The sequence below is a fragment of the Mus musculus genome, chromosome 6 (assembly GCF_000001635.26).
Source record: "Mus musculus strain C57BL/6J chromosome 6, GRCm38.p6 C57BL/6J".
Lineage (NCBI taxonomy): Eukaryota > Metazoa > Chordata > Mammalia > Rodentia > Muridae > Mus > Mus musculus.
The window spans coordinates 71,921,985-71,943,464 of NC_000072.6; the positions used below are offsets into that span (position 1 = coordinate 71,921,985).

Genomic DNA, 21,480 nt, shown 5'->3' on the forward strand with positions numbered 1-21,480 from the left:
AGAGTGGGATCCATACCCTGTTTAGGCACATGTTCTTTGATAGTGAGCAGCTAATAGCACAAGAGTGGATTTTCCTCCACTTACCTGCAAACGGCCATAGAAACATCTTCTCTTAGCACCGCTTGACAGTTGCAACCATGACCCTCTAGATTGTCCTAGAAAATGCTAATACACTAAAAACAGAAATGTTCAGAATTTTCAATAATAACTCCAGTTGGGGCACATGTCCAAAGATAAAGTAGCCTTTCAGTTCCTTTCATTCATCTGAGGTAATATTTTGCTGTAACTGTAAGAATAAGGTACATCCAGAAGTCTGGACACTAGAAATCTGTAGAAGATAGTCCTTGTTTTGGTTGTTTTTTGTTTTGTTTCCTTATTTACTTGTTAGTTTTTTATTTAATGACTCTTTTTTTTGGTTAGGGAGGAGGGAGTTTGAGACAGGGTCTTGATGCATAGTCCTGGCTGATCTGAAACTCACTACATAGATAAAGCCGGCCTTGAACTCACAGAGATCCTCTTACCTCTGCCACCCAAGTGATGGGTTAAAGGTGTGTGCTACCACACCCAGCATAAACAATTCTTAAATATGTTATTTGCACACAATTGGGCCGGCAAGATGGTTGGTTCAACAGGTAAAGATGCTTCCTGCCAAGCCTGACAGTCTGAGTTAGCCTGTAGCAACCACAGGGTGGGAAGAGAGGGCTGACTCCTGAAGGTTGTCCTCTGACCTTCACCCGCCCACGGCTACACACTCACTCCACAATAAATAAATAAATAATCAGTGTAATGGAGAAGCTAACCAAAAGTATAGAACAGGGCAAAACAGCATTGTTTGTGGCTAGTTGAGAATATGTGAAGTGTGTGTACCAGCTGGCAGTCATCTGTACTGTAAAGAACTGTGCTGTGATTGTGTTTGCCACACTTGAGGGTGCTCAGTACACACATGACAGTGGGGAGTGAGGATGACTATAGGAAAGACAGAAAAAAAGAAAAAGAGACACATATGGGAGGGCTGCAGGTCATTACCACACCAGCCTCGAGTGTACTTCTCATTGCCTTCTTGTACCAGAGTGCCATGGGAAGCAAAGCCACAAGCTAACAGAAACTATTTGCTGAAGTGTACTCCTAAGACATTTGTTCTCGCCCAAAAACCTCCCTAGTCCTTCCACCATGGTCAATAGACTCTTCAGCCCTCGCCTTGAGCCTCAGGCGCGCCGCCTCATTCCGTGGCTCAGCAGGGCTGCCAGCAGCCTGGACTCTGACTGTTGAGCAGACTTTCTTCCTGCTTCAGAGAAGCAGCTCCAGCAGTTCCTTGATAAATCCAGAGGAGGGAAAATTGAGCAATGCTTCACTTCAGTTAAGGCATCCCAGAAAATGCTCACAATTGTGAGGCTACAGAATACTTAAATTACCTTTGTTCCTCATCTCAGTGTCAAGATCAGCTTCTTACACGGGAGCCTCAATACAATTTTCTACTTGATGTGGGCAGAGCTAGCAATCAGGGTCTCAGAGGATCTTGCCTAGTCCAAGAAGCCAACCTCACCTACTAGTGTGATATTTCTTAAATCAGTCTATTCAGATCTGTAGACATCTTCACACAGGCGCTCAGTGGATGAAAGTGCTTAGGGCCCAAATCTATGTTCTAGTCCCAGGACTCATAGTAGCTGAAGAGAACCAACTCCCAAAAGCAATGAGAAGACAGCTTCCCTGTGTGTGTGTGCACAGTGGCACATATGTCCTCACACTCACACAATTGAAAAATCACCTCCCCACATTTACTACTGTTTCCCTGACCCTCTCTGCTGGGTCCTGGGTCCATGAGACAATGCTGCTTGTTTTCTTCCAAGGCCTCATTCATGCTAGGTGCCTATTCAACACTTATCTATATCCTAGCCCAATAATGTTCATTTAGAAAAGCTAACACTGAAATCAATCTGAATGTCCAAATAGAAGAGTGTGGTTAAATAAATTAGGAAATCTCCTCAGTAGAGTATCGTGCAGCCATAGAAATGATGATTGGAGCTGGGCATGGTTGCATAGACTAAGCCCAGCACTTGAGAGGTGGAGACAGGAGGATCAGGACTTCAAGGCTAACCTGGGCTACTTAAGGTTGTCTCAGTAACAAGCAAAAAAGTGTTTAGATGAAAGCTATATAGCAATTGTCTATGTGTCCCTCTTATAGCACCAAATGAACAGAATTTTGATGAAAATAAATCCATGCAAGATTTTCGGGTTTTTTGAAGTAATACCTCACTGTAGCCCACATTGTCCTAGAACTAATGATCCTCCGCCTCGTCCTCCTAAGTCCTGGGGTGACAGGCCTGTGCCACCAACCTGGCACAGTCTCAATGTCATGTACGGTATTTACATGAACCAAAGCACTAGAAAAGAAAGTTTAAAAGTGAAAATAGTTATGTTAGTAATATGAGCGAGTGGGAATGCCCTGGTGTATTCTTCCACTCTGGTTTTATATAATAGTGTCTTGTGTTCGTTACTCCCGAAATCAGAGTGTGGGTGGAGATCCGGGCTGAGGAGCTGCTTCTCTGTAGAATGATGTTTACGGTTGTTGAAAGAATGGGGGGAATATGGGTCTATCTCACTACAGAAGGAGTGCCGGAAGCTCCAGGAATTGACAAGGCTCAGATGGGGAAACGAGGGTACCTGACCCCAAGCAGCGCCCAAGAACACCTTTTCGCCATTTGGAAGAATGAAGGTACTAGAGAAATTGTCTGTCTGTCTGTGGATTTGATTTCCTGGATCATTTTATTAGTCCACCCTCTTACTACCTTAACTGAAGTTCTAATTAATGTAGCTCCCACCTGTAATTTCTCCACTGGTCTGGGGCAAGCTTCAGGGCACATTGACTTAGAGCCATTAAGAAGCAAGGTAGGTCACACCCCCTACCAAGAACTTGGTGCAGCCGAGCCCAGTCACTGCTGCACTACTGCATTCTGGAAGGCTTATTGTCACTCATCTTTTTCAGATGTCCACTAAAAGGGATGTTTTAGCTGGGCAGGTGGCACACACCTTTAGTCTCAGCACTTGGGAGGCAGAGGTAGGTGGATCTCTTGAGTTCAAGGCATGGTCTATATAGTGAGTTCCAAGAAAGCCAAAGCTACTTAGTGAGACCATCTTGAAACCCCCCCCCCCAAAAAAAAGATCTTGTAAACATTCATTCTATGCAGATTCCTTCTGTGAATCAGAGTGAACTTTTGTATGTTTCAGTTCCCTGCAAAAAGGGAAATCTTCCCCTTTCTGAATACATAAGATGGCCAGTGCAGAGACCTCGAAGTCCTCAGCCATCTTCCAAGATGGTGTCAGGGCACTAACGATGGTCTCTGCAAAGGAAGTGCTCTGGGCACTGATTGGTCTCTGCACAGGAAGTGTTCTGGGCACTGATTGGTCTCTGCACAGGAAGTGTTCTGGGCACTGATTGGTCTCTGCACAGGAAGTGTTCTGGGCACTGATTGGTCTCTGCACAGGAAGTGTTCTGGGCACTGATTGGTCTCTGCACAGGAAGTGCTCTGGGCACTGATTGGTCTCTGCACAGGAAGCTCATAGACAACCATGGTATCGCCAGGATTACAAGAGTGGAAAAGTACCGCATTCGTTAAGTGCTTTCTGTGGCAGGCTTTACTCAGGCTTGGTTCATTTTCTCCAAGCAGTTTTAGGTCAGCTTACTTACGTCTCTGATCCAGTTTGCAGAAGAGCCCTCTTCACATACCTATAGAGAAAGGATGTTCCATTATCTTTTGTTTTTAAGAGACTAAACTTTATTTGACTTGATTTTTTTTTTTTATTTTGATTAATTTTGTTCAGAGTCCAAAATAGCAAACATTTTTTTTGTTTGTTTTTTGTTTTTCGAGACAGGGTTTCTCTGTGTAGCCCTGGCTGTCCTGGAACTCAGTTTATAGACCAGTCTGGCCTTGAACTCAGAAATCCGCCTGCCTCTGCCTCTGCTGGGATTACAGGCTGTGCCACCACGCCCCTGCTTGCAAACATTTTGTTATGTATGTAAGATTCCACACCTAGGAGGGAGGGTGACTTAAGCTTCCTGTTTCTTCATAGCTCATTTCCTTACTGAAGTACCGTTGGCCCTCAGCATCTTCATCTTATCTTACTGCATACAAGCTGTCCTATGCCCAGGCTGACTTTGTTTGTTTTTATAAGAAGTATTTTCTTATTCTGCATAGCATCCCATATCCTGTTTTGATTTGTTTTTTTTTTCTTAGTAACATTTTTATGTTTTTATGCATAAATGGCTTAAATGGTCTTGTTGGTTACTTTATTTCAACACAGGATTCTTTCTGAATTATCTTTTTTCGGGATTGGATGATATTGGCCCAGAGTCCAGTTTCAACCCCAGTATGTTCTTTCTAGACTTCATAGTCGTACCGCCATCCAGGTAACTCCTTTTAACTTACTCTGCATGAAAAGGGTGGGCTGAGGAATTGAGCAGGGTCACGTAGGAGGGCCTGGAAGGGTTGGGCCACTGAGAAATCAAACAGCTGTCAAACCAAGGTTGCAGGTAGTGGCCTGAGCATTCTCTGTCATTTGGTTGTCCTAGACATAGGTGGTTGTTTCTAGTGGACTGAGCTGTGCTTCTTTCAGTAAATAGTTAGGAGGCTGAAAAACATTCATGAAGCCTGTATGCCACCCTGTAGGTACCGTCCCGTCAATCGCCTGGGTGACCAGATGTTCACTAATGGCCAGACAGTAAACTTGCAAGCTGTCATGAAGGATGCAGTTTTGATCCGGAAACTTCTGGCGTTGATGGCCCAAGAACAGAAACTGCCCTGTGAGATGACAGAACTCACCATAGACAAGGTCAGAGCTGCCTCGGTGTTGATACAATGTCTTGGTTAAGGACAGGTTTGGTAAGAACTACACACTTGGTTCTAACTGTGTGGACACAGATGTTGTGGCTGCTGCAAGATGCTACCTGCAGTGGGCAGCACCCCTGGTTGGCAGTGTGACTTGTTAGGACAAGTGCAGGCCTGATTATAGATAAATGTAGGTATTGTTTGGGTTCAATATCCAAAGATCATGCCAGTGGTTTTAGTCACTTTGATTTCTTGGACGCATCTTCACTATACAGTGTATGACATTTATGGTGAGGTTTCACACCCAGGCTGTTCTTGGAGGTCTCAGTAGTCATCTTCCCTCCGGCTCTAAGGATGTGTGTGTTGGCTCAGAAAGGTCTTTAGCAATGGAGCCAGGAAGACGATGTAGAATGGGATTTTCTAGAATAAGACCATCCCCACTGACAGTTACCTAGCCCTTTCCAGGTCTTACATCAAACTCTGTAAATTAAAGCTAAATTGGGTATTCAAAGTGACTTGCCAAGGTCACTCCATCCCTGAACTGTGGTCAGGATGTAAATAGAATGGCTTTTTCTAGCTTTGGAGAGACAGACCTCTCATATTCCATGTCATTTGCTCAGACAGTGCTGCTATAAGCCAGGGTTGTCCCAGGGTGACACCATTGTCTCCTGGGCACATAGCTTTGGATGACTTCTTGACCCTTTGTCTGGTTCTACTGAACTTTACTGATGAGTCAGTGTGGATGTGCTTTTAACAGCATAAGAAAGAGTTGCCATCTGCAGGTCCTGGTCCAGTGTGGAAGACTGAAGACCATAGGATAATCAAATCCAATGAGTAGGAATGAGAATTTTATTTTAGTGACCCTTAAGAGTAGAGACTAGCTTTTGTCAATAGTAACAGGGCTCTATCTCTAGGGGGAAAAAAAAAAAACAAACAATACTGTCTTGATCCCTCGGCTAATTTCCCTTTAATTAATTAGACATATTCTTGTTTTTTTCCTATTTGTGTTCATCATTGTATTCCCATGGCACTGATCTCTCAGGAGCTGTCCCCTAGGGACTAGGGACATACCAGAAGCCAGGGGACAAGGTCTTGTTCATTTCAACAGCAATCATGTGACTATAAGCAGTGAGTTTGACTAGACAGGCCTCTGCCATCATGCAGGTGGTGAAAGGACTGTAATGTTGTCTGCAGAACTATATGTACCCTCCAAGATGACTCCTTTATTCCCTGGTAATGGGGACAAACCCAGATTATCACTGTGGCATTGTCATCTGCCTTCACACACTGTTTGTAGCCAGATGGGGCCAGTAGGTGGTGCTCTAAGGACCTCTGTGTTTCTCTTCCCTGGGTAGGTAAGAAGAAGAGTCAGGATTAGGGATAGAAATATTTTTACATGATTAGATAAATATTTAAGCTTGAGGATGAGCCAGTTAGCTTAGTCTAACCCACTTGGGGACTCACATTATAACTGGTGACATACAGTATTATATGGCAAACATTTTTCTTAAGAAATTATTCTACCTGCATTAAAATAATAGTAATGTTATTTGGTGGTGGTGGCTGTTATTATTATTATTGTTATTGTTATTATTATTATTATTATTATTATTATTATTATTATTTGGAGACAGGGTCTCATGTATGTAGCCCATGCTGGCCTTTAAGTTACCATATAGCCAGGGCTGCCCTTAAACTTCTGATGCCCTGCTGCCACCTTCCAAGTGCTGGGCTTACTGTGTGCCCCATCGCTGCCAGTTTCTGTGCTGCTGGAGATGGAGCCAGGGCTTCCAGCAAGCTAGGCAAGCCCTCCACCGCACTTTTATGAATTCACTAATGTTTTCCTAACCCTGTAACTGAAGTAGCAGTTCCATATGAAACTGTTGTCTGGTGGGACCCTCAGCAACAGAGTGCCCACGGGAAGGGCTGCTAAGACCCCCTTGGTTTGGGTGGACTAGACATTAAGAAGCTTAAGATAGAACCTGCTTACGTTATTTTTTAAATCTTAGTGTAGTTTTGATTTTGAGACCAGATTTTGCTCTCCTACCTCTACTTCTCAAGTGGCTGATAATTATAGATATATGCAATGCTGCTGTGCTGATGAATTTTGAGTTCATTTTATAACTAAAAGAGACAAGCTGATACATTCATAGAGGGGCTGGAGCTGATGTGTACTACTGATACACACTAACAAGTACAGTACCATCTGTCAGCTTCCAGGGCTTCTTTTCTTTTTTTAATATAAAGATTTAATTTATATGAATATGGTGTAGCTGTCTCCAGTCACACCATAAGAGGGCATTGGATCCCATTACAGATGAGTCACCATGTGATTGCTGGGATTTGAACTCAGGACCTCTGGAAGAGCAGTCAGTGCTGTTAACCTCTGAACCATCTCTCCAGCCCCCTTCCTGCTCCCCTTTTTGTTTCTCATTAAGGGCTAGGTTGAGTAACCAAGTGTTTTTTCAATCACTCCTATTTTCCTGCCTTTATCTTCCCAGGAAAATGACTCCTCAGTGGCTATCGACCGATCCTTCCTGGGTTTGCTTCCAGGCCCGTCTCTCACAGATAAACTTTACAACATTTGGATTCGCCTTCAGAGCCACGTCAATATTGTGTTTGACAGTGAGATGGACAAATTGATGTTGGAAAAGTACCCTGGCATAAGACAGGTGAGCAGTGAATTGGATTCCGATCACATGTTGGTGAGGGTCAGCAGCTAACAACTGGTCTGCATCCCCGGCTCGCGTCTGCATGTGTAGAAATAAGTGCACATTATACTCACTGTTTCAGAAGCAAGAAGACAGTAGACATGACTGAACTATTTAATATTCTGGCACTTTTTTGCTCTGTGTAGATCCTAGAGAAGAAGGAAGGCCTGTTCCGGAAGCACATGATGGGAAAGCGAGTTGACTACGCAGCCCGCTCGGTCATCTGCCCAGACATGTACATCAACACCAATGAGATCGGAATCCCCATGGTACGTGTTTGTGGGCAGGCCTCATTTTGCTACTGGTGGCTGGGAGATAGGTGTGCCATCAAGGGCTGGGGACAGAGTTGATGGTAGATCAACATGGCTCCAATGGGGACAGCTTCCACTGCTTCACATGTGGAAGGAACTTGAGGTACAAAATGGTTTTGCCATCCTAGAAGACTTTTGCCCCAGAGCACCTTAACCTAGTCTTTAAACCTTTCTTGTCCAACTGAGTCCATGACGGGAGAAGAGGAGGGCAGGGATGTCAGTCCGACTTGAGTGTCTGGCAGTGGAGATGGGAGAGAGCCCTCAGAAGGACAGCGAGTGTGTATCATCTGTCTCTCCCAGTTCCAGGGGTGAGTGGCTTGCCTGGTCACCCATTAGCGCTCCTTGGCGAGCCAGCTTCCTTTTCTCACTTCCCCGCCAGTTAAAGCCTTGGTGCTCATTAGCAGCACTCTCTAGCCGACTTCCTCCTTAATGGGCCTCGAGGTCAATAATTCGAGGACGGTTTAATTCCCTCTGTGCAGAGTTTCATTTCCTTACACGCCACCCTGCCTCTCTTGGGGCAGCTGGTAATAAGCAGAGCTAAAGTGTTCTGAGTCTTGGGCACAGTTTGGCTTCCTGGGCCTGATGTGTCAAGAACAGGCAGAGAGCACAGTTCCTGGGTTCATTGCCTCCCGGGAACCAGAGGTCTTCGCATCCAAAAGCTGAAATATATACCAAGGAAAGCCAGTCATAATATCCTTAAGTTTGAATCTCTGGGAGGAAAGGCCTGGTAGGCAGAAGGTAGAAGCCATCCAGGCTCTGACCTCAGTGCCTGGAGTGTCCCCAGCTTTGCCTTGTACCTCCATAGCATTCTGATCTTTTCTTTTTAAGATCTGGGTTTATTTGCTAATAGCTTGTATCCTGAGGAGAGACTCTAATGCTCTCCACCTTATTGACCCCCACCTTAACCCAAAATCTCAGAGCCATGTAGGCCTGAGGTTAATACAGGGTGACCAGGAAGAACAGTGCTAACCCTGCTCCCCTCCCCCACAGTGCACCAGAGGGGTTATGGGAACAAGAAGGTGAGAGAAAATGAGACTAAGCTAACCTGGCAGGGTTCCACACACCGGAGCACTGCCTCCTAAAGCTGTGGGCCGAGTGATGGGCAAACAGTAAACAAGCCCATTAGCTCGAAGTGAAGGAGGCGGGGCTCTACACTGCTCCCACATACAGACCTGGAGCTTTCACATCCTGGGCTCTGGAGTCTGTGTGTGTGTTGAAGGAGCAAGTAAGTGAACATCTGTGACTCGGAAACTTACTTCGCTGGAGAGAACTCACTTGCTTTAGAGCAAGTTTCAGGCCTAGTGTTGACAGAAGAACACTTCACGTTCTCAGGGGTCAGAATTGCAAATCCATTTCCTCTTCAGCGCCACTCTCTGATGCCATGCCTGGGCTCAGTGGAGGTCACTAAGCAGTTAGTGACACCTGCTGGGATGGGGAGGGGTGTGGTCGCTTTCAAGCAAGTGCCCCGTACTACCCCTTTGGCAACACAGACTTTATTGGCGGACAGGAAAGGGTGACGTTTTGGTGGGTGTACATTTAAGAGAACTAATCTGTAAGTTGCCCTGTCTGTTCCCTTAAGAGAGCAAGCCTAGCAAAATAGTTCAGCAAAGGAGACATGTTGCTCTGCCTGTAGAAAGGCCTTGGCTAAGCAAGACAGCTCTCCACAGTTTGGGAAGAAACCAGGCAGCTCATTTTGTTAGCTTTTGTATTCCTGTAACCTTTGTCTGCCCATTCTGAATTTTAACATGCCATCCTTCTTTCTAGGTATTTGCCACAAAACTGACTTACCCTCAGCCAGTTACCCCCTGGAACGTGCAGGAACTGAGACAGGCAGTCATCAATGGACCCAATGTGCACCCAGGAGCCTCCATGGTCATCAACGAGGATGGCAGTCGCACAGCCCTGAGCTCAGTGGATGCTGCGCAGCGGGAAGCTGTGGCCAAACAGCTCCTGACACCAGCCACAGGGGCTCCGAAGCCTCAGGGGACAAAAGTTGTAAGTAAGAACATGGGTTTGTTCATAACTTCCTAGTTCCTGTCTGGTTCCAACTTGCTGCCTCTGAGCAGGGCTAATCAGAGGATGGTTCTCAGATCAGAAGCAGCTTCACTGGAACTAAGGAGAGAGAGAAGTTGATCAGGGTCCTCACCCCTTGTATTGAATTAGCATAGCATCTCTGGGATTGGCTAACTATAATATTGTAATATTTGACAAACGTTCCCACCTGCTTAGAGGGAACTTTGGAGACACCCTTGGCTTGGCTTGGCTTGGCTTGGTGACCACTGGTTCCCACTGATTTTTCAGGGCTAACAATAAGCCAGTCTTTTGCCTTCCTTATTTTTGAAGGTCTCCTCAGCTAGAGCAGAGTTAAATTCTGCTCTATGCTGATTTGCTTTGGTAACAGGGACACCATTCAGACCATTCAAGGCACCAGTTTTGTTCTTTGTTAGGTTAGTACATTGTTGGGAGCTATCTGAGGGATTCAAGAAGCAGCAAGGTACGTTTTGCTTACCAGGCAAATAAACGTAAGATAATCTTTCTGTTCACTCAAATCAATGAGTTGCAATGAGGAGGAAAGTTTGAAGAGGAATATGCAATGAGGGAGGGGTCAGTACTACTGAGTGCTGCTCAGTAGTAATGAGTATTGAGTGCTTCTGTGTGCTCGGGCTTTGCAAGGACATGACCCCGACAGGGACTGCCAATGAAAGAATGTGATCTGTGAGCCCAGAAGTGACTCTTCAAGGGCTGCAGGGGAGTTATGGATAAGTAGAGTCAGGTTGCAGAAGGGGCACCAGGGACATGTGGCTGTAGAGAAGGGTCAGAAGAGACGAATATGATGTCATGGAGAGGAGAGGGGTGTCAAGGGAAGACACAGGTTTTAGCGCCCATCTCCTGTAAAAACTACAGGTGTGAGGTGTAGATGGAGGGAGAGGTCATAGGATTAAGAACAAGCTATGAGAATATTAATCAAATAAAGAGTACAATAAGAGAAGATGAAGTCCTCTCAGCGTACACAGTGTGGGAGCAGTTGGGAATTTGGGGTGAGGGGATCCCTTGCAGGTTTTGTGTCTACACTTGTTTCTTGTCTGTAGTTAATGGAGTTCTTTAGTCCTGAGAAGGAGGCAGATTTCAGAGCCTTTACACTGAGGAAATAGGCAGTAAGCAGGTAAGAGTAAATTGAAGAGTAAATCAGAAATGGCCTGCTGCTCTTGGAGTATAAAGATAAGTCAGAGGTGTATCGGGATGCTTCCTCACATGGCCTGATGACTGCTGTGGACTCAGGTGGGGACAGGCAAAGGGTGGTGGGACAGGAGCTCCACTGAGGGAGCGCGCCCAGCCGCAGTGTGCTAGGCACTTCTCGTGAAGCCAGTGAGAGTTCTTCAGGAGCGGTGAGGGTGAGTGCTCGGGGCTCAGTTCTTCATCTTCCAACTTGGGCCCGAATCCTCAGCAAGTTCAGAAGGCCACCGATCACCTCTCACCGCAGCTGGTCAGCTGGCTCCATCTCCTCTTGGGGTTTGCAGATGTTGTTTCTCTGCCTTCCTTGTGACGCTGGAGCTGAATCCTGCTGCTCCTTCAAGTCTCAGGCCAGCCCTCTTTCCCTAGGGTCAGAGTAACTATTTCAGCCTTAATTGGTCTTGAGCTCTTACTATATAGTGTGAAAGCCAGTGTAGACAAATGGATGTGCATCCAAAAATATTTACAAAACCAGGTAGCCAGGCTGCAGACCGTATTTTACTACTCCTGAAAAGCGTGTGTTCCCCAGCACACGTAGTGTACCCTCCCTCATCCTACCCTTGCTTCTTGCTCTCACCACATGGTGCATCCCTATGTATGCACCCATCTCTCTGTTTGAGTTCCCCATTCCTGTGCAAAGACAGAAAACACAAGGGGTCCTTCCATCAGGTCCTAGGACTCAGAATGTCACATTGTCAATAATGTTATGTACATAGAGGACGCTTTGACATAGGCATGCATGCACTTCTAAGGGCTGGGAGAGGTGAACGGGAAGGAAACTAAAGATGAACTTACAGGTTAGGTCGGGGGGAAGGGTTGGCAGAAAGGTTATTGTAGTTTCTCTGTGATGGGGGTAACCACTGCCCTTTCCCCTGAGGCTCAACAAGAAGGAAGTGTTCAGGATAACCTAGGCTTGTTTCTCTGCCTGGCTGCCTGAGCAGCCTCTGGCCCCACGCCTGCCCCTGCAAACTCTTAACCCGGGCACTGGGGCACACTAATTTTCACCACAGTATTTATTTAGTGACAAGAGAAAGGAAAGGCCTTGGGTTTGGGTTGGCAAGGGGAGATTTCTGTTTGGATTGGCAAGTGCCTGGCAGACTGGCCTACATCTCTTCCCAGCTGCAGTGAATTTGCTTACAATGGATTCACTAGTCTCAGATTCTAGGCCCAACCTGGGCTCTTGGGACTGAGCCACAGATCTGGGCAACTTTTCCCTTGAGACACTGAGGAAAGAAAACCTCAGGCTGTGTGACGCACAGAGCAGCCAGTGCCCTGGGCAGCTGCTCAGAGGACTCCTCAGAGTTCAGGTCTCCTTGGAAACATGCAGGACTCGCCTGTGGGGGCAGGAAGGTTGGAATTCCTCAGGCAGCCAAAATACAGACTGCTTATCTTAGGGCTGCTACCCTGCTCCAGCCAAGGGAACTTTGAGGAGAACTGACAAGGACTGTGGGGGGAGGGGGGCATGTCTTCACAGCCCAGCTGACAGGCTTACCCTGGTCAGCTTCCCAGTGTGCCCTCACAGGTGGGCCACAGAAGGCTTCAAGACCTGTTTCCTCCTGCTTCTTAACTCTGTGACACAGATGGGACTAGAAAGAGAGGTGATTACCTCTGGGTCCATATCCTCTGGGCCCCTTACCTTTATGCAGTTTTTGTTGTTTTTGGGTTTTTTTGGGTTTTTTTGTTTTTTTTAATATGTCCTTGTGGTGTGTAACGTCAGCTTTGAGGAAAAGCTGTTCTGTCAAAGGAGCCGACAGGCTGGGTTTAAAAGGGCAAAGTGGGATCAGTGTTTGTCTTAAAAGGGAAAATTTCTTGTAAAAGGGAAAATTTCTTGTGCTCTTTTTATTCTTTAAAATTTGTATCTTCTGGTTTTCGCCCATCAATGAGCATACGACTTATGCAGTTTTTTGTTTTGTTTTATTTTGCTTTCTTACTGCATTTCTTTATTTGGGAAGAAGTCAGGGATCCACATGCCAAGGCATGTGTGTGGAATTCAGAGACACTTGTCTCCTCCTTCCATCATGTGTTCTCTCCTTCTGTCACGTGGGTCCCAGCGATCAAAGTCAGGTGTCAGGCTTGGTAGAAAGTGCCTTTACCCACCGAGTCATCTCTGGCTGGCAGAGGCAGGAGGATCATAAGTTTGAGACCAACTTTGACAACACAACAAGACAGTATTTACTAAAATGTTTATGCAGAAGTAATATGTGTTTTAATATGAACAATACTAAGATCTGGGGCGGTTAAGATGTGTTACTCAGTGCCTCAACGCCTTTTCTTTTAAGTCCACACCCCAGAGGCCTAGCAGTGAGTACCCACACGCCTTTTCCTATGTGCAGCTGCCCTAGATGTAGTTGATTTCCAGTCGTTGCATCCTGCTTCCTTACTGGGATTTTGATTTTGTTGGTTCTTTTAGCATCACACTGAGACTGGCATTGACCTAACCTAACCTCTATAATCACTGTAGCATTCTGTAATGTGTATACACTGGAATTCACTGCCATTTCTGTGGGACAGTTAGAATAGTTCTACTTTTCTGCCATTGTAAGCTGGGCTGCATAAACATACATTCTTTTTGCTAACCTTGGCATTTTGCTTACATCTTTTTTCCTTCTGAACAGCTAAGAGGAAATGTTTTAAATGTCATGGGGGGCGGGGGACGTATTTTCAGATTGTATCCGCCAAGATTATGGCAGTCTTTAATTTTTATACTTGTTTTGAATTTTTGAAGTACGGTATGTTTTCCAGGGTCACTGAACTGAGATTCAAAAGCCTTGTCTTCCAGTCCTGGCTATTCTGGGAGAAGCTGGGCTAATTCTAAGCTGTGGAATTCGTATGACCTTGGGGGGATTTGAGAAGCCTGCCAAGTTCTTTCAAATCCCTGGAAACATGCAGTCTTGGAATTGTATCTGTTTCTTTGTTAACTCTGAGAGGGGAGCCCAGAGCTCTGGAAGGCTGGGTATTCTGAGGGTAGTGCTTACTACACAGGCACCTGTGGTTGGCCATGTCTGCTCCTTATGCCTCTGTGCCTAGAAGTGGGATCAGAGCTGTGAAAGGCCAAGAGCAGAGGGCTGGCAAGTATTTCTCAAAGTTTCTAGAGCTTTTTTTCTAGATTATTTAGTTAACTAGAACACGAGGCGTACAGAGCTCACCCAAGTGAAGTGTGGTAAGCCCTTGGAGGATCACTGACCCCTCAAAGTCCCCACGGGTACTCACTCACCTGCCCTTCATTCTGCCCCAGGTGTGCCGGCATGTGAAAAATGGGGACATCCTCCTCCTGAACCGACAGCCTACCTTGCACAGACCCTCCATCCAGGCCCACCGTGCCCGCATTCTGCCTGAAGAAAAAGTCCTACGCCTTCACTATGCCAACTGCAAGGCCTACAATGCTGACTTTGATGGAGATGAGATGAACGCCCACTTCCCCCAGAGTGAGTTGGGCCGAGCTGAAGCCTATGTCCTGGCCTGCACTGATCAGCAGTATCTTGTTCCCAAGGTAAGTCTGACCCTTGAGACTGTGCCTTACTCATCACCAGCATGACTTGGCGTACCGAGCTGGACCTGGCTGGTGGGTAGCTCTAGGACAAGAGTGTGTGGAATAGGAGGTGCTAGGTTTTTCAGCTCTTAATGTCTAAAATCAGAGAAACATTTTTGTCTTGTTGTGACTTTAAATGTTAGAAGAAAACCTGGGGCAGCCATTCTAGAGAACCAGATTCGGTAGTTGAATAATAGCATTTAGTTCCAAACTTGCTGCATTCTCTAACTTGCTGATCTGGCAAGCTTTAGCATGCATGATACGAAGACCCACAGAAGACTGATCCTTTAGCTATGAGGATCCTAAATCTGGGAGTTTTTTCGTTTGGTTGGTTAGTTTTATTTAGTTATTATTATTGTTACACACACTCGCGTGCGCACAGACACACACACAGATATATCAGTTGGGGCTGGGTTCTCTTTATTTTGTCCAGTTGTGGTTTTCTTTGATGAGGGGTGAAAGGGTATATGGATAAGTATTTAGAATACCATTAAGAATTAGCTAATTTAATGACTCATCAGCAGTGGTTTTGCCGTGGGTGCAGTACTCCCAGGTAGTTAGCTAGGTGTCTAGTACCAGATGTGATCTCCCTTCTCTTGAGTGGGCTGTGAGTTACTGCCAGGACACGAGTGCCACTATTGCACCTCACAGATAACTTGCTGTGTGGGTCACTGTGGTCGGTCATAGGCATTAAAGCTGAGTAGCCTGTTGGTTGCTTCCCTCCCTGGCAGTTTGCAGAACTCCTTCTGTGAACACTAGTCATCAGGGAGGAGGCTTTTGGGTCAGATCTAGGCCCTATGCCTGAAGTGCAGGATGCCTTAGCAATAGGGACTTTAATTCAACCTTTGGGAGGCAGTCAGGAACAGCATCTGTGGTTTATATTTGAGGGATGGTCTCTTGGCCTCCCATGACAAACAACTCAGAAGGGAGTTTTTCATGCCTGCTTTTTGCTAAATAAGCTATGGCATATGGGGGGAGCATTGTCAGCCCAAGCAGGGTAACTTCATTTAAGTTATATATGTATGTGTGCATACATATAGGCTTAAATGTATCGTGTAATTTTAGATAAATAAAAAAATAGTGTGATTCCTTACGGCTTTTTCGGGTATCCTGTCTCTCTTTCCTGCTCTATTGATCTCACTTCCCCTATCTCCAAGCCTAAATTTTAAGAGGCAACTTAATCCCAGGGGTCCAGACAAGATCCCCCTGCAGTTCACGAAGATGTCTCTTTGAATCCCCCTGTTTCTTTCCAAGGTTGTTCCTCGGGCAACCTCATGTAGTCAGAGCTGTAAGTGACATACGGGAAGAATATACGTCCCGCTCTTCCCCTTGGCCAGCTGACATGTTTACTTATATTTCAGGAGTCTGAGCTAGTGAGTGCTTATGGGAGGAACAGAGCAAAGAAAGCCAGAGTGAGGCTGAGCGTAATCTTCCTTACCTGTTCAAAGGACTGCGCCCTCCTCAGACTGGACAGTTTCTTGCCAGTGATTTAGAGCATTCCTTTGGAATGTGGTGGGATCTGAAGAGACTAGAAATAGTGATGGAAAACACAGGTACCATTTCCCACGCGTGTTTTCCATGCCAGGCACTGCAGAGCGCTTTGGCGGCTTCTCATTTCACCCTGCTCACAAACCTCAGAGCTAAGTACTGCTAATGTCTGCACTTCACACTCGAGGAATGAAACTTGCCTAAGGTCACTGAAGTAGGAGGGAGGAAAAGCAGCTTCCAGGTCCTTGTGGTGTTGACTGTGCTCAAGAGAGGGACAGCACGGTCCCAGGGCATTCGAGAAGCCACCCAGCAGTGCCCAGCACAGTCTGCTCCTTCGATCTTCTCTCCCACCCACTCTGGTGTATCACTGTGGCTTTACCTGGTGCCAGTTTGTACTTAACTTCGCTTTTTCTGCCCACATTAGTAGGCCATTGGTTACCAGAAAGACAGAAGGAGTTCTGAGCCCACTAGACCATTTGAAAATTAGAAAACATAATTGGCTAATGTGAAAATTGATTCTTTATCTTTTCATGTAATAACAAAGTGAAAATAGTAATAACAACACCAGTGGTAGTGATCTGAAGCCATCATATACTGACCAGGCAGTTCCATCATCCCTCCCCCAGCAGTTTGTAAACATTTTCATGCATACTCTTCACAGTGGCCTTAGAAATAGGTGCCATTTACAGGCAAGAAACACTAAGAAAGTAAGTTGTCAGCCAGTGATGAGACCAAGACTCAAACCTCAGAGTCCTTAGCCACACTTGATGGTAGGGCTAGACCTGGGCCTGGGTGGGGCTTGTGGCAGAACATGACACCATGTCAAAAGTTAAGATTCTGGTCAATTTTACTTAATCTTAAGTGCCAAAAGGCAAATCCTTATTTTACTGGTGATTGTCAAATCCAGCATCCTTGGTACAGTGTACTAAGCTGTCAGGGAGTACTGAGGCTAACCAGGAAGGGACTTTTGTTCTTTCCTTTTCTCTCTGTTGGTCATTTTTCTCCTTGGACCCAGCCTCCGTAGACGGGAGTTTGCTCATTTCTCCTTTGGTTTGTGTCTCACTTTTAAAGTGCCTTTCCCTGTGGTCATACTATGTACTGAGTAGAGTTTGTGTTGTTCTCTTAATTAAAATCTGAGATGATTAGAACTTTTACCTTTTTTTTTTTTTTTCCATTTTTTATTAGGTATTTAACTCATTTACATTTCCAATGCTATACCAAAAGTCCCCCATATCCACCCACCCCCACTCCCCTGCCCACCCACTCCCCCTTTTTGGCCCTGGTGTTGCCCTGTACTGGGGCATATAAAGTTTGCAAGTCCAATGGGCCTCTCTTTCCAGTGATGGCCGACTAGGCCATCTTTTGATGAACTTTTACCTTTTTTATTTTTTATTTTAAGGAATCAACTGAATTTTTCATTTATTTCCTTGAACAATATCCTCCTTCTGTTTTCCTGTGCTCACTAAGGGCCAAAACTGTGGAAAGTTCTTGATGAAACTTAAGATGTGGTTTTCTGACTTCTACATAGCTAGAAAATTACAAGGCACAAAGCACATTATTCTCTGCGCAGAGATACTGACTTTAATGTGCTAGGCTGTGTAAGGGCACTCCTTGAAGGGTGGAAATTCTGTAGTACCTGCTCCCAGAGACTGGAATAGACCAAATGTATAATCTTGGCTTAGGTTTCTCCTCCAAGAAAAAAAAAGATCATTTTTGGAATAAGATGTGAAGATTTTTTGTTTTTATATTAGGTTAACTTTTTATTTAACTTTTTTCATACAATATTTTTTCATCATGTTCTTTCTCTCAAACAAAACAAAAACTGGAATAAAGATCAAAACTAATAACACAAAATATACAAAAGCAAAACAAGCACACACACACACATGGGGTCTGTTTTGTATTGACAGCTACTCCTGGACATGGGGCCTGCCCCACAGTGTGGTTGATTTACTCAGTGTTACTTGGGAAGATAATCTTTTCTTATTTATATTAGTAACTTGAAGCCTTCATTAAAAAGGCCAATGTGCCACCTGCTCCTGCCTTACTTTTAAGGCACTTTTCAGCCCATCTCTAACGACTCTGTGAGACTTCATACACCGTCATTACTGTGTTTGGACCATTTGACAAGAATGTTTATATTCTGGCTCTTCCAACAACTGTGATGTGAGGTCCTAAGCCCCTCGTTATGAACCATGGCCGTAATGTGGCAGTCAGAAGATAATGCTCTTTGAGCTCCATTCTCGATTTTATCTCAGATTCCTGTAAACATGGGAACATTTTAAGAAACTACTTACAGAATGTCAATGAGTGTAGCTATTTTTACTTTGATTTGCCTGTGTTGCCATGAACACAGACCTGACAGATACGGTCCAGGAGAATAGGGATTACAAAGGCTGTGAAAACGTCAAATGAAATTAGTGTGGCCACTGAACTTGGGATTTTTATAAAAGCCCATGTTTTGGCCTTAGGTGGGTAATACCTTCATTAGAACTCACCCTAAAGCACATGGTGTGGTTGGAAAACACACTAGTGAAGGGCATCCCTTCCCAATGTAGTCAAACGGCACCAAGGCCTTCCCCTGGTCCTGCCTGAGCCCATCATCACTAAGGTTTCATCTGCACTGCTGCTCTCCGATGCAGTGCAAGCGCCCCTCCTGCCACTCTCAGATGCAGCGTGATCTCCCCTCCACAGTCTCCACTGTGCCATCCTGCCCTTCTCTTCCGCGACATTTAAAACATGTTGTAGTCCTGTGTATGTTCATCTCAGCATTGTTTCCTCGCCGGCTTCTCCTGAGCAGGCTAATGATCTGCCTAATGCACACAGTAGGCTCTCAGGAAATACTTGTTAGATGGATGAATGATTTACAGAAGTACAAGGCCAGAAATGTGTGACAAACACAAAAGCATAAAACCAAACTGTAAAACCAAGAACACAACTGACAGCAGCTTGACCAAACGTAGACACAAATGCCAAAAATCTGCCGAGTAACTAGAACCAGATGTGATTAAATAAAGAAGGCCTGTGGAACTGGATGAGTTTGAAACACATTTGCCGTAAGACAGAAGGCAGTTGGCAAATGTTGAGGCCAGTAGTAACTCCGGTCCTGTGGTTTGTGAGGTGGTCTGTTTCTAAGTGAGGGTGTGGAGCCGAGAGTTTGGGCTTTATCCGAAAGCTCTTGGTAGAGTGGCCTCCAAGCAGATGGTTAGAAATGAATGAATTTGACTTTAAATTTGTCTTTATTCTCTTCTTGTCCTTTTGATTTGCAGGATGGCCAGCCATTGGCAGGACTGATCCAAGATCACATGGTTTCAGGTGCAAACATGACCATTCGGGGATGCTTTTTCACCCGGGAACAGTACATGGAACTGGTGTACCGAGGGCTCACAGACAAAGTGGGACGCGTGAAGCTCTTTCCTCCCGCCATCCTGAAGCCCTTCCCACTGTGGACAGGAAAACAGGTAATTGGGAGAATCGCAGCCAGTGTATAATTTAAAAGGAAATAAAACTCTTATATAACAGTTTCAAAACTGTTCTAAGAGATCCTAGACCAGAGACAGAAAAATCTCTAATCATGAAATAATGTGATTTTTCTTTTGGGTAGAAAACTCAAAGGTGTATCTACTAAGAACAGGTTGCACGGCTTCTGTTTATTGACTCTAACATAACTTGGTGTCTAACTTGATTCAAATACAGTGCTAATGGCAATGGTGTTACACCTCTAATAATAAGTTTCAGTGGGAAATACTAAGGGCTTTTCTGAGTTCTTTAAACTTGTTTTCTTAGTGCTTAAATTCAACCTTCTCTCTTTAGGTGATAATTGCAAACTTAATGTTAAATTACACATTCAAGGTTATTAGAGACCGAATTGGAATTCAAACCCAGGATTTTATTAGTGCCTGAAGTAACCATATAATAGTATCCATGGAAATCAAGTAATGGAGTACACTACAGTATATTCTTCTACTGTTGCCTGAACCACCAAATTCAGCTTCAAAAGTCTTGTCTCTTTATCTATAAAAAGTGGGTTTGAATTAGTCTCTGCAGCCTCTCCTCCAATTCTGTAATTCTCTCTAGTCTGTGAGCCTGTGATTTGACTAGTTTTAGTTGTTAAGTTTTAATTGTTTTATAAAGGTCACTGTAACAAAGTACTTTATGTGAGGGAGAGCTTACTGTACATGAGAGGTTCAGAGCTTGCCATTTTGGCCACTTGACTGTTGCTTCTGGACCTTTGTGTGGTGAGTCAGATCATTCTGGTAGGGAGCATGTGGTAGAACAGAGGGACTCCACGAGGACAGGAGACAGAAAGAGAACCAAGAAGCATGGAAGAAAGAGATAGACCCTTCAGAGGCATGGTCCAGAGGCATACACCTTCTACTATAATAGCCAGTTAGGTAAACTCGTCAGTGGCTTAGCCCACCGATGGTGTTAGCACTCTCAAGATCCAACTACCTTTTAGGAGCCCCTTCAGAGACAGAGCCTTCAACATGAGAGCTTTTGAAAGAATGGTTCATATTTAAACTATTACAGCCGTTGAACTGGGCTTGCTAATATTTTGTTTAGAATGGATGTTACCTTTCTCACCGCTGTGATGATATACCTGACATGACAGGAACTCGAGGAGGCTGGAGGCCGCATTGCATGCACAGTCATGAAGCAGAGAGACAGGGACCTAACACTGCCGCTCAGCTCACTTTCACTTAGACTGGGACAGTCCCACATCCAGGGATGACTCTCCTCAGTTAAACTGTCCTAGGAATACCCTCAGAGACACACCCAGAGTTGTTTCCACAGTGATTCTAAATCCCAGCAAGGTTACAATGAAGAGTCACCACAACTAAATGTTGACTCTGTGTGTGTGTGTGTGTGTGTGTGTGTGTGTGTGTGTGTGTGTGTGTGTTTCTGCACAGGTGCTATGGCACTCATGTATGCCTGGTTGTCAGGTTTACACAGCAAATGCTTTTCCCTACAGCCATCTTGCCGGCTTCCAAGTACTTTTTTTGTTTTTGTTTTTGTTTTTGTTTTTTTGTTTTGTTTTGTTCTGTTTTGTTTGTAGAACATGATTTTAATATTTTCAACTGTTAATGTTCAACAAACAATAATTATTTTAAGATATATTTTGTTGTTATGTCTCCCTTTTCAATACTGATTTTATTAACTTGGATACTGTCTCTGTGTCCTCTGGTTAGTCTGGCTAAGTGCTTGTCTATCTTGTTATTTTCTCAAAAAACCAGCTCCTGGTTTTGTTTATTCTTTATATAGTTCTTTTTGTTTCTATTTGATTTCAGCCCTGTCTTTGCTTCTTTTTGTTCGAGAGCTTCCAGGTGTGCTGTCAAGCTGCTAGTGTAAGCTCTCCAGTTTCTTTTTGGGGGCACTCAGAGCTATGA

At 44.9% G+C, this 21,480-nt stretch overlaps 1 protein-coding gene across 2 annotated transcripts in view; it reads left to right on the plus strand.

The window, feature by feature from the left end:
- Nucleotides 1–21,480, plus strand: part of Polr1a (polymerase (RNA) I polypeptide A) — a 70,383-nt gene that overhangs the window by 12,932 nt on the left and 35,971 nt on the right. The window contains exons 7-14 of one of the 2 annotated variants that reach the window (NM_009088.3): nt 2,606–2,713; nt 4,300–4,405; nt 4,665–4,827; nt 7,325–7,495; nt 7,681–7,803; nt 9,610–9,840; nt 14,312–14,566; nt 19,363–19,554. In NM_009088.3, coding sequence (NP_033114.3) covers nt 2,606–2,713; nt 4,300–4,405; nt 4,665–4,827; nt 7,325–7,495; nt 7,681–7,803; nt 9,610–9,840; nt 14,312–14,566; nt 19,363–19,554 — 1,349 coding nt within the window. Of the gene's footprint in view, nt 1–2,605; nt 2,714–4,299; nt 4,406–4,664; nt 4,828–7,324; nt 7,496–7,680; nt 7,804–7,994; nt 8,154–9,609; nt 9,841–14,311; nt 14,567–19,362; nt 19,555–21,480 lie in introns of those variants that run through there. The other variant, XM_006505804.2, reaches the window with a different exon arrangement.